The sequence below is a fragment of the Kryptolebias marmoratus genome, linkage group LG18 (assembly GCF_001649575.2).
Source record: "Kryptolebias marmoratus isolate JLee-2015 linkage group LG18, ASM164957v2, whole genome shotgun sequence".
In the NCBI taxonomy this organism is placed as follows: Eukaryota; Metazoa; Chordata; class Actinopteri; order Cyprinodontiformes; family Rivulidae; genus Kryptolebias; species Kryptolebias marmoratus.
In genome coordinates, this window is record NC_051447.1 from 16,757,054 (window position 1) to 16,770,295 (window position 13,242).

General features: G+C 38.6%; 1 protein-coding gene and 1 long non-coding RNA gene across 6 annotated transcripts in view; one reads left to right on the forward strand and one right to left on the reverse strand.

Annotated features, from left to right (window-relative positions):
- LOC112450787 overlaps nucleotides 1-1,384 on the forward strand; it is a 155,820-nt gene extending 154,436 nt beyond the window's left edge. The window contains exon 6 of the long non-coding RNA XR_005234385.1: nucleotides 1,320-1,384. This is a non-coding gene — a long non-coding RNA (uncharacterized LOC112450787). The remainder of the gene's footprint in view (nucleotides 1-1,319) is intronic.
- Nucleotides 1,385-4,302: 2,918 nt separating this feature from the next.
- The window catches only part of tafa5a (TAFA chemokine like family member 5a), a 268,874-nt gene continuing 259,934 nt past the window's right edge, over nucleotides 4,303-13,242 (reverse strand). For 4 of the 5 annotated variants that reach the window (XR_005234450.1, XR_005234453.1, XR_005234454.1 and 1 more), the window contains 2 exons: nucleotides 11,508-11,701; nucleotides 4,303-4,664 (listed from right to left, as the gene is read on the reverse strand). Coding sequence is in view for 1 of the 5 variants with exons in the window: in XM_017436227.3 (XP_017291716.1) it covers nucleotides 4,656-4,664 (9 nt within the window). In the remaining 4 variants the exon portion in view is untranslated. The remainder of the gene's footprint in view (nucleotides 4,665-11,507; nucleotides 11,702-13,242) is intronic. The other variant, XM_017436227.3, reaches the window with a different exon arrangement.

Below are 13,242 nucleotides of genomic sequence, written 5' to 3' on the forward strand. Positions count from 1 at the left end.
AAAAAGACTCACATACTATAGTAAGTCGTCCAAAATTGAAAAAAACTCACATAAGTACCCCCTAAATAGACTTATTTTACTTCACAGATTTGTTTGTATCTTATTTAGACAAAAATAAACATTAGGTCTTAAGATGATTACAGGTGTCTGCATTTTAATGAGGATTTATATTGGCAAATAAACTCTCTACTGCAACCTTTTAGGATTATGTTTATGCTATTAACTATAGTACAATAAAGCTATCAAAAACATGTAGACAGGCAGTCCTGTATGGAGCATAGTTCAGTTGTTGCACCCACATGTTTTCTGGCCTTTTCACCAGCACCACTGCAGCATTAATGAGCAGCCATAACGACTAAAGGCAGTTAAAGTTAAATGGAGCTTGAACACCCAGCTGACAATGAACTGTCCACCACAAAGCGGTTGATCAGGGGTAGTAAAGGAAGAGAAGTTCTGGAGTTTAACCTTGCACTTCATATGTCAAACTACAAACAAGGCCAGGAAAGTCAACGTGGCAAAGCTCTACTGCTGAATGAGCGTGCTAATTAGAATTCTGATATTCCAAGTGACACTCTTTAATGGCTCCTCTTTGTGAGCTACATTGCTAGATGGAATGTTTTGTAGAATGATAAAAAGCCAATTTTAACTGCAATAATTCCACAAGATGCAGAAAATATTGAAGGTAATGGTTTTCGCAACTGCATCACCTGATATTTACGCTGTCCTTCTTCTGTTTCACTTTACCTCTCACCAGTTAGCCACAGTAATGCCATCTGCTGCTGTGGAGATATTATACAGTGAGTTAATAAAAGCCTGCCAACAGGTGTCCGTGTTGAAAGGAAATGGTGTTTTTAAGAATAAACCAAAAGAATGAAGTGGCAACCTGAACAACGAGGACAGATTATCAACATAAGAGCACAGTGAAACTAGAGAGTTGGATGACAATTTCCTGAGGGATTCACACTGTTTGAGCCTTTATTAGTTCTTAAGTTAAAAAAAAAAAAAAATCAATTTTTTTTCCAGTTTATGCTTTTTGTAATGTTGTAATTTAGGTTCTGTTTTCAGGCAGCTTTGTGTGATTTCTAACACTTATCTTTCATTGTTTTTTTAACCTCAGGGTCACTATACAGTGATTACTTCCACTCTTCATTAAAAACGTATTTATTGAAGCAGCTTGAAGTCAAAGATCTTTACTGCTAATTACCATTCAATGTATATACTTCCTGTTTGAAAACCACAGGACTGTTTTTTCTTTTCTCATGTAGCAAACATGTCACCCACTGAGACGATGTTTTCTCTTTTTGCTTTCACCCCCACAGATTACCGGTCACGCTGAGAACCATTTTATAGGCTGAAAATGTTAGCAGTGGAAGGCATCCTTGTGAGGTAAGCAGCTGTGCTGGCCATATTGTCTATCGATCCAACTTGTGCTGTGATGGCTGCACTTAATCAGATTTATATTGTAAACAAAAACTCACAGTATGAAATGTGAATTAGCAGGTAAATGTTATCCATCAAAGGGAATAATAATATTTTGTGCAGTGTGATGCAATATTGGTATTTCGCAGATTTACTGTGTCTAGGCTGAAAATGAAGTGAGAATCTTTTTCCCTCGGGGTTTACTGCTGGCTGTAGAGAGTCTTGTGGCTTCTTTCTCTTAGTCTCTGCAGGCGTTGCTCGCTAAAAAATGCAACAAATACACGGAGACATGTAGGCATTTAAACACAGATACATACCTTCCCCCGAGTCTTTTAAAGAAGAGCAAAAATGTAGATGCGTAAATACTGACGATAAAAAGGAGGATGTACGTAGGGCAGCATTATATTCCTTTCTTGAGGAGGTTGTTTGAAGTATGGTTCTGTGGAAATGTTATGAACAGTTAATGTCATGTCTGTTGTAAATGGCTCTTTGAGTGACATCAGTTTGGAGAAGTGGTTCAGTTCTGGTAGGATCGACAAGCTAATGGTTAGTCCAAGCAGAGCCAAGACCAAAATGCATTGCTGTTGTCCTAAAACAACTGAAGTCTCAAAATGTTCATAGCAGTTTATGCAAACGCATTTAACCCAGTATCAGTTTCACATTAGATGGTTTTCCAGCAGGAATTTTAATGTAAGAATCTGCTGCTATTTGTTTAAAAAATAAATACAAACAAGCAAAATAAAGCATTCTTTGAAAGAATGCGGTTCAGCTGCCGCTTTATATACCAAAGATTTAAGTAAATATTTTATGCAATCAATCGGTGCTCAGTGTGTGTTAGGGCTGACAGTCAGCTACCACACCAAATTGTAACTCAATATCTGTACAATTCACTGAGTTATAGGCATTTTTATGTTTTTTAAGGGCAATTAGCTGTGGTGGCCATCTTGAATCAATTGACTTGCCATCTTTCAAGCCACAGTTTTAATTCAAGATGACTGCCCTAGCTGTATGTCATGAGATATGTTGATGCTCGATGACTCTCAGCTCCAAGCACATAGATTGTACCTCATCATCTGCAACTTTGAGTAAGTCAAAGCTGTTTGTGTCTTGGCAAAGATCAATTAGCTGTGGCTGCCATCTTGAATTTGGGTGACTCTGAAATGTAATCATTTGTAGATGTGCAACCAGTGATGTACTGAACATCTATCCAGTGGTTAATATTTTGCTAGATCAGTTGGTGCTTAAAGAATATGCTGGGAATAAGTGTCAGTTACTACAACACTGAAATTGCTCACTCAGCCATTTGCGTTTGCTGTGGCAGTCATTTTGAATGGAATTGACTCCAAAAGTTGTAGATGTTAGTAATTTTGCTAATAGACTGACAAACATATAATTTCCAGATGACAACCTTATAAAAAAGTATTTGCAGGAACTGTTTTGAGATTGGAGTTGTTTAAGATGGCAGCAATGCACTTTGTTTTGGCCCATAGCTGATCAGAATTAACTTTATTTCTTAAGACAGCCACAGAATCTAACATTTTTCTATCCTAATCAAATTAAAGCATGTGATAGTAGGAAACACACCTCAAAGAGGAAATAAAATAAAGCCCTCTGTACATTGAGTCTTTAGAGTGGTCCACAGAATAATCAGATCAGTTAGCCAACACTCAGAGGGGACGCAAATTGGTTCAATTGAGGATTTAATGAGCAAACATGGGGTTAAGACCTCAGTTTACCTTAGAGTGAAAATGATTTTTTGCTTTGGAAGTTTCACACAAAATTCATATGATCTAATGTAGAAAGCAACACATATATTGAGTTTTTTTATTTTCTAATGCAGTTGATTGTAGGCCAAATGAAACCACCCATTGGCAAGTTGTTAAATAGAAGCTGAAACATGTCCAGACGGCCTCAGACCTGTGAAAGGAAAAGCACGTATAAAAAATCTTTGATAACCATCTACCATTCTTTTCATGTATTTAATTTATTCTTAAAATATTTCATGATAAAAAAATGTATTTATGACTGTTTGCAGTGCTATTTCTCTCACTCTCCTCATCTCCTTTGCCATTGGAGAGCGGCTGGATTTGTGCGAACAAACACAAGCACGAAAATAATTTAAGAGCTCAAACTCAGAGAGGAAATGAATCAGTATTCCACATCGTGTACAATACAATATCATAGCAAATTTCAATGGCTTCCACTGACTACCATAGATTTACAATGTTCTGTTGGCTGCAGATCAGTCCTCGATAAATTGTCACTTTCCTTTTTTCATTAAAGTTTCTAATAGACCGTGACTTGTAGATGACCATGAAAAAAAAGCAGCTACTGAGGTGTGAACAGAAAACCAGAGACTACGAGCCAGCAGTAATGAGAATGGCATTTGTTCACTTTCTACTAAACTGCCATTGTGACCACATTTAAGTCCAATAAGCTTCTCTACAAAGGTACAACATATAAAACTGTTAAATATATAACTTTTTAGGGCCTTTCAAAATACATTTAATGGCAATTCTTTCCTCCATCAGCATTCACAAGTCTGTAGATATCTATCCTTACTTTGATATGATTTCCATGATCACTGACGAGTCTTCCTGTTAGCTGTCCAAACCATAGTTACTGAAAATTGCAAATTTGATTTATTTTTTTTTCCATTACACAGTTATACATTTGCAGTACCTACATGTCCAGTCCCAAAATACAGTTGGAGAAAAAAATGTCTGGAAGGTTTTAAGTACTTCTCATTTGCCACCAGTAAACGTTTGTCCTTCACTGTGTGTTTTGGTGGTGGCGAACCAAAGAATATTCAGATTCTCCTCTCTGTCATAATTGTTGTTTTGCTCTTTGGTCTATAAAAATATGGGAGGTTTCCTCCAGCAGAAGGCCTATTCACAGCTGAGAGCTCACAGTTTGTTTTGTTTTTTTTTTAAACAGGGTTTGGTCTGTAATGATCCCAGCTCTGCTCTGGAACTACCACTGGATGAAGATTCAAGAAATTCCTTGTTTAATGCAGCTAGCGGCTCCAACGAGAGGACATCCAATGAAAAAAACCATTCATGGAGTTCGAAGGTGGCCGATCCTCCGTGGCATGAGCTGCTAATTTCACAGAGCAGGCAGATGCAGTGGCGACGAGTTGACCCGGTGACAGACAGCAGGAGAGAGCAGTCAGGAAGTGAGTAGTACCAAGTTTGTCTCTCAAGCAATCACTTCCCAATCAGACATCTCTGGCTGTGTTATGAAACCTGAAAAAAATCAACAAGGACAAAACAAACATAAGTTTCTTACAATACAGTCATTTCATTTGTATTCATAGAAAAAAAACAATTGAGAGCTTATCTGCATTTGTTTTGAACATATTTCAAACTAAAGAGTAATTTGTTATATCATCTAAGAGGATAAAGCTGCTTTTCTGGCTGTGGTCAAATATATAATTATTTACAGGTCTTGACATAATACAGCCCCCTCCAAAGGTATTGTAACAGAAAGGCAGATTCCTTTGTTTTTCTTGTTCACTGAGAACAGTAGGAGACAATAGTTCCAAATTTCATCTTTTATTTACATGTATTAAACCACAGCTTTTTCAGGTAAGCAAAAAAAGTAAATAATATTTGGTGGCTCAGGCCTGCAACTCATCTACGACACCAAACTGTTGCATTCTTCATTTGTGATGTTATTCCAAGCTTTTACTGCAGCTTGTTTCAGGACATGAAATGCGTGCTCTAATGCAGTGGTGTTAAACTCCAGGCCTTGAGGGCTGGTGTCCTGGAGGTTTTAGGTTTTTCTGCTCCAACACACCTGATTCAAATGGTTGGATTAGCTCCTCGCCAAATCATCAAGTTCTCCAGGAGCATGGCAACAAGTCGTCCATCTAAAACATGCAGAATAGCAACCCCCGAGGAATGGAGTTTGACTTGGCCAATCTAAAACCTTCCACTTTTTCCCCTGATGAAGTCCTTTGTTTTGTTGGCAGTGTGCTTTGGGTCAATGTCCTGCAGACAAAATGTTTCTGTACACTTCAGAATCCATTCTGCTGCCACCCTCATTAGTTACAGCATCAATAAATGTTGATGAGCCTGTTCCAAAAGCAGCCATGACCTCCACCTTTCTCTATACTTTGGTTTAATCAGGCCATAGGATTGTGTTGCTGAACCTTTGCGGCTCATCCCTGTACTTCTTTCCAATTCTTACTGCTGATGAGTGGTTTGCATCTTGTGGTATGGCCTTCTTAGAACAATGGATTGTGAAACCTTCACCCCTGCACTGTGGAGGTTGTTGGTGATATAACTTGCGTCTTTGGAGTTTTCTTCACAGCTCTCACAATTTTTAATGTAGACTACTGTTGTTTCCCAGAATATTCCAAATTGTTGTGCCTTCTATGGCCAATGGCTTTGATCAATTTTCCTAATTTCAAAATGCCTTGCTCCTTTTCTGCCATAGACGGCTCTCTGGTCTTCATGTTGGTTTAAAACAAGGCAGAGCTATTTAATGTTGTCAACACCTGTCAGTCACATGTTCCAATAGTTTTGCTCACTTGAAAAATGGGTGACATGTCCTGAGTTGTTTAACACATCTAAATGTAAATAACAGGAAATAAAAGCTGAACCATTGTCTCATCTTTTGATCTTAAACCTAAAAACAAAGGAATTTCCTTTTCTGTTCAAATACTATTGGAGGGGACTGTATATTATGTAATATGCTGTTTTAGACTAAACACTCTTGTCTTTTCTCATTGTTGAGAACTGAAGCCAGTAGGATCCAGTTTATGGGAGCTGCCATGTCCTATTTTTGGAACCAGGATCTGCTCACTAGAGATGTGGGGCTTTTAGTCCCCCCTGCACACAACCAGAACTAATTACAGGTAAATGTGTACTGATGTTCAGCTGTAATTAGTTATTTCCTGCCTAAAACAAAAGGTCATGGGGGGTAGGCAGGACTTAAGGCCCCACATCACTACTGAACAGACCATTTCTAAAAATCCAGCATGGTGGGGTCTATGCTTTAAATAAAGGAGTAAGTCCTGCATAAAGTGACAGATTTCTAAAACTTGTCACTCTTCCTTTACGAGAACTAATTGGCTTCTTGAAAAGGTATCTCCTCCTGCAGTGAAAGAATTGAAGGGCTAACATTAGGAAATGAGGTTTTACATCAAAAGATGAATAAGAGAGCAACATTTCAGGTTTCATTCCCAGGTGTTTGTCTGGATAGGTTACTGGAACATGTACACAAATACCATGTTAGGCTGCCTTCAGGCACATGCCTCCATTGAAAAAGAGATCTCTGATTTGAATTTTGCTTCTGCAGACTGCATCTATAGATGTGAAACCAGGGAGCACCAAGCCTAGGTAAATGGTGAGGGTTATGTCAGGAAGAGCAAAACTAACATAACTTCATCCAAGCACCACCGGTGCTGTTGACAAACAAAGGTGCTCATTGTTAGTTGAAGACCAGGAGAAGAGGGTGGGGCAGAGAAGGAGGAGCCAGCAAGAACTGCAGTTGAGGTCAGATAGGGTGATGTAGAAGAGAAATTCTGGAAGGCTCTCAATGGATGTGTTGGTGGTGGATAATGCCAAGAGGATGAAACACAGGGTGACCTATAAGAGTAGACACAGGTAGACTGCGTTCTGTGTCGAAGAGAAAACCTGAGGGAGAGGAGGACTTGTACTGACTAGCAAGACAGATGGATAGAAAGGCAGGTGCAGCAGGTTAGGCTTGTTAAAGATAGAAATTCTAATGTTCTAACAAGTGAGGAAAGTGTGATGGGAAGATTGAAGGAGTACTTTCAGGAGCTAATGAATAAAGGGTAGAGGTCATAGAAACTGTGGATGAGGAAGTGGAAGGCAGTTGGACTTGATGACATGCCCGTGGAGGAATGGAGAAGTGAGCTTGTGCTAATTTAAAGAACAGAGCGTGGAAGCTAGAGTCAAAGCTAAAACATGCAGGATAAGTGGCCCTCCAGGACCAGGATTGGACACTGCTGGTCTAAGAGCTTCTAGCCATATTGTGTCCACCTTAGTTGGATAACATAACTCCACCCTGAAAAGTGTATTATCATTCATTTAGTCTAAATAGGGCTATAACTCACATAACAAACATCTTTCTTTCTTACTTAAAATATTATAGTTAGTAAAACCTTAAATGCATTGTGAAAAATAACATATCCAGAAACTTAAAGACCAAGGTTACTACCATTTTTTACCTTTGCCTCGTCAGTGATTATCCATCTGCTAACCATAAAATTATATGGCAATGTTTCCTTCTCAAACTGTGAAACTGCTCTTTAAACAAACAAAAAAAATCTTTTTGTTTCACACATTGTGTTGCCGTTGGTATCATGTTTACTTATTGCTCCTGTGCAAATGAGGATGTTAAATACTTCATTCTGATTGCACCGTGAGAGTGTTTTGCAAGTCAAATATTAAAAAATCTGCACTAATAACAAACCTACTGTAACAGTGCAGAAACTACGGGGAAAAACACTACAAATCTACCACAGACAGCCTGTTCTGAAAGCCTCCTCACCATCTGGCCTCTGCCAGTCACAGCTAATTTGATTGAGGTACCAATCCCTTCCAAGAGTGCTGCATTGCCACTGAAGCCTAATTCATAATAATGAACTCTTGACGATTTCATGGGGTGCAATTTGGCATGAAAGGGGCAGGTGTTGAATAGAGTACTATCATGTATCACAGATGACAATGTCCTATGCTTTGGGAATAATAATTATATTGGTGAGCTCTGAGCTTAATAATGTCATGATTTTGTTGAACATCAAATGAGCCCTAAAACAAAGCCATGACTGCAAACTGTTTGACCATGATAGCTGCCCAAAACAAGTTCTCTCATGTCATGGTGAGATTATAGGGGGACTAAAAAGAAGTACAGCAGAAATGAGACAAATGAGCTGCATAGTCTGTCGACACCATGGCAATGTTATTCTATTCCCTACTCCAAAATCTGGGAAAACGGTTTTCGCAAGAAGTGAGAAAAGAATAAGATTTTTTCTTCTCACAGCTTGTTCTTGACACAAAAACTATTGTGTGATTTATCAAAAGTCTGAAGTGGACATGTTGATTTAAAGCAGAAATGTTTACATTTCTATTTGAGAAGCAGCTAAGACAGCACAAAAATCCTATACAACATATATTGAAAGACAAAGTATGTTACCTATGCCACAAATTTGCAAAGACTAAATGAGTGGTGACACTGACTGGAGACAATCAGTCCTGCAATGGGAGGGCCCTAGGAGCTTTGATCCCATCAGGAAATGACAGCACAAACAAACAAATTTTCATTTTCTCAGTTCTTGCAGAGTGAATAACAAGGATTAATCTAATCTCTGAAAAAGCCCTTTCTTGAAAAGAACTAACGCCAGCTGAACTTGCTTCATCGACATAAAAAAACAGGCCTAAAGTGAGTTTTTCCATGTGGTTTAGCAGGAAGTGCCCAAGGTCAGATAGAGGAGAGAAACCCAGACACCCCTTGGGGATATTGAGGTAATCCTTCCACTATGTTCTGGCTCTGGATCCAGACAAAACACTCTCCCAATGGAGACAGTCTGAGGGCATCATAATCAGATGCATAAGCCACCTCAGCTGACTCCTTGTGATGCAGAGGAGCAGTTTTTCCTAAATGTTAGGAGGTCCTCTCCTTCTAAAGTTGAGCCTAAGATCCTTGAATCACCAAATTTAGTCTATAACTATGACACAATTCAGTACTGTTGCAGTGTCACATTACAGATAGGCTCATTTTTACTCCAGCCTGCTGGTCTTCTGGGGCCTCTTTTAACAGAGTTAATTTTTTTTTTTTTTTCTAAAATCATTGACAAAAATTAATTCACAGAAACGAAAAAATAACTTGTATTTTTCTTTTCCAGGTAATGTCAGGATCCAGAACCACAGACAACTGCTGAAAAGAACCTAAAAGGGCTGTGGGGAAATGAAACATTTGGAGAGAGAAGCTAAACCGTAATACATTTTTTTTTTTTATTATTAAAAGCCTTTCATTCTGCAGCACTTCAACCACCTCCTGCCTCATAAGTGGATTTTTATGGAACTTTATAGATTCTCAGTTGAGCATGAAAAAAATAAAAAACTGTGCTCACAACAACAAAGCAACCAATCAACTTTCTATTGGCTTTTTTTTTAAACGGATGTTTGTAACCATTTTCAACACCTAACAGACCAGGAATACGTAACACGGCTAACAAAGAAAATGAAGCTGTTGAGTCATACTCATAATTGTTGGATGCATTATAGTAACAGTAGGGGGTGTCATGGACAGATCTCATCTGTGCTAACGTGTAATTTGAACCAGGCAGACAATTTTCTTGATATATATATATCAATAAGTAACCTAGAGAATTTGATCGAGGACAAGGAAAACATTTGATTTCAGGGATGTTAGGCACAACACCGAAGCTTTTGTCTCTGATACACATTCAAGAGACGACATAAGCAGACTAATATTTCCAAGCGAAAGAAAACTATAATCTCACAACATGCGGAGCCCTTAGCAGCCAGGAGTTAAGGGAGGAACTGCACCAAACATGTGGCCCTGGCTTGACATTTCCTCCGAGTGAACTCTTTCTGACTCTATTCAAAATGTCACATCACTGAGACCCAGGGTAAATGTGTGAATGGACACACATAAACAGCAGATCTTCATCAGCTCTATGAAGTCATTTTCCCTCATTTGACATGAATAATGCAAATATGTGCAATTCACTGGTTTATCTATGATCTTTGCCAAAAAAAGAATAAGGTAGTTCGATTTAAGTCTCACAAATGTGACTGCCTACTGCATCAACCACTACACTTGTTTTACGCAGCTCTCTTTTTGACCATAACGAGCATGCTGCACAATAGTCTTCTAGATGAATATTCATAAGAGAAGGTTAGGAATGAACCTCAGGTTAATAAGAAACGGGAAATTGCTCATTACATGCTGTGAAGTTGGAAAATGCCTGAAGCTGATGCCAAGATCAAAATCCACAAGCATGTATGTACGGGCCTCCAGACACTAGTCCCCATCTCCCATTAGGAGGGAGTTCAAAGCTGTCTGAGGTGTTGTGTCATTATCAACTCTTTCATACTGCATTTCCTAAGAACATCAAAGTAAACACATTTCACTATCTGCCTTCAATGCCTAAGAGGAAACATTAGAACAGATTTACCCACAATAGTGGCCTCCAATAACCACAAAATGTCACTGATTTGTTTTTAAATATGAACAAGTTGCCTGAAATGCTGCAAATATTTTCCTCAGTGTAAAGATTTTAGACTATAAAGTTGCATTTGAATCATTTGTTTGCTTGTGTATAAATATTCTTTTCATGTTCCTGGCAACTAACAGAGTTCATAACATGAATTTTGCCCTGTATCTATATATATATACTCTCAGATCAACCATAGACTTGCTGTCTGGACTGAAAAGCAGCAGGATCAGATCGTCCCTCAAAAGCAAATTATAACGTGAGCCATAAATGCTGACCGTATTGACCAACAGAAGAGCCTGGTTTTCAAAAACTCTATAATAGCGGGCATCTTTATGGCTTTGGCCTCATCCCTTTTATTACGTTGCACGTTAAATTTACTACATGGCTACTCTCTATTTCCCAGTCACATGTATTAATATGGGAGTGTGTCTGGCGCCTTGTTTTATTTGTGTGCACAGATGCTATCTGACACAGTACTTTAAAGACAAAATATAAGGCGTGCCAATAAAACCGAGCAAAAGCAAGAGGAAAACATAAAACGATGGTGTTTTTTTATTGGTTTTGCTGCACACAGATTTTCTGTGGATAAACATACACAAGGGAAATTGGGAGCTTATGGAAAAATGAGTAAGCCAAATAAAGGTATCAACCAAGCATGTGTGCCAGCTTGTGATTCCGTGCTTCCTGTTGTTGAATTTTCTGTTGAAGCTAAAGGATAGCGTTGGCATTTTGTGATTATTTTTAGTAGATTGAAAAACATCAACAGGACTGAAACTAATCTCCCTTTTAAAACCCTGTTTATCAAACTAGTTTCACTGTAAGAACATCAGAGACACCTGGAAGGTTCGGATTCGGGGGTGTTTTGTTGTACCTTGCTGCCTCAATGAGGCTCTTGGTGGTCGGTAGCTGCTTGTGTTGCTTCCTAGCTTTGTGGTACCGGGGTTTGGGTGGAGCTGCTGTGTTGGTGGTGGTGTTGGTAGGTGGATTTTGGCTGTCTGTCAAGGGGTCATCAGTGCTCTCCATAGTGCAAGAGTGTCGAGGGGAACTCTTGTCGCGTCATAGAGCCTGAGAGGAGAGAGGAAGAGGGGAAGGCGCTATGGTTATCAAATCCAATGGTTTCTTCTTTTTTCAGATTTAGACACAATCATATCCCCACCAACACCACCAAACGCACCTTAATATGGCAGTTTGATGCTTGTTCAAATATATTAGCTGTTATTTGCTTGTGTTTGTCTAATAAAATAAGATACATGCAAGGAGAACAGAAAAATGCCTTGAGTTTCACAAAAAAAATGTTGGCCTTATTGACTTAAGCAATAAATGTTAATTCCTTAACTATTCAGTGTACTGTTTTTTTTAAATCATATGCTATGTGCTTAATCTATCCTTGACTTTATGTCAGTCTATGAAATTCCTACATTGTCTTTTTCTATAATGTTGTATTCAGTGGCTGTATTATCTGCAAGGCAGATAAAGAGCAACTCTTAATCATCGACATCCTGTCTTTTGTAAATGCTTTAAATGTTATTTTATTAGAATTTGAAATGATGGGTGAAGCCTGATCAGAAGGCTTCCTAGAAGGATCTTGAGTATCACCAATTAGTCAGTGCTGCGGCCTTGTAAACCTGAGGCTGCAGGTTCGAGCCCAGGTTGTGCCAGGAAGGGCACCCAGCGTGAAACAATTGTCAAATCTTTCGTGCGAGTTTGCTCGCTGTGGCGACCCCTGAAGTAGGGAGCAGCAGCCGAAAGAAGAACAACAACATCATCCTGAGTATCACCAATTCCACAGTTTGAGAACCGTGGATCTAGATTTAAATATTCCAGAATCAGACAACTCTATACTGGTTATATAAAAAACTAAGAAGGTAAACATGTTAGCATTAGCCTTGGTGCAATACAATAAATACCTTTACTGTCTTTAAAAAAACAAAGACATTCACCAAGCCTGGAATACTTTCTACAGAAATATCTAAATATACACTGTTTACTAGAAAATCTTTCGTTTCATACATGCCACAAAATACATTGAGATTCCACAGGATTAACTGGAAAATGCACTGCCTAAGTATTATTGAAAAACTTTTTTCTTTTGTGCTTCAACCATATTGTATTAATTTGACATTATTTTAAGAGCTTAACCCCTAATTTATATAGAACTGTGTTTTTAATGTTTTTTTTCTTTCTTGAGAGCTGGGATTATTAAAAAACAAAGAAACAAACAAAAAACCCCAGCTCTGAATGCCAGACCGCACCACAACCAGTAACAATAAGAATGCGGATCCAAATCTTTAACTCAGAAGGGTGCTCCAGTAGATTAGGGCAGCTGCAAGGCTGGCTACAAAGAGACCTGTAGCAGACAACTTCTTTTCATGTCCAAAAAAACATGGGCACAAAGTTGCAATGGAACAATGTGGCAGAAAGACAAATTGACCTGGAACCGCTTTTCTCTTCTTCATTAGAAGAAGTTAGAACTGCTCAGTTAAAAGACCAATCCTCAAACCTTCAATTTTCTTGATAAGAACTTTCAAGCACAGGTTTTACTCCCTTCTTGTTTCTCTTTTGGTCAACAGTACCAACTTCTTTCCCAAAAGGAAGGACATTGTACG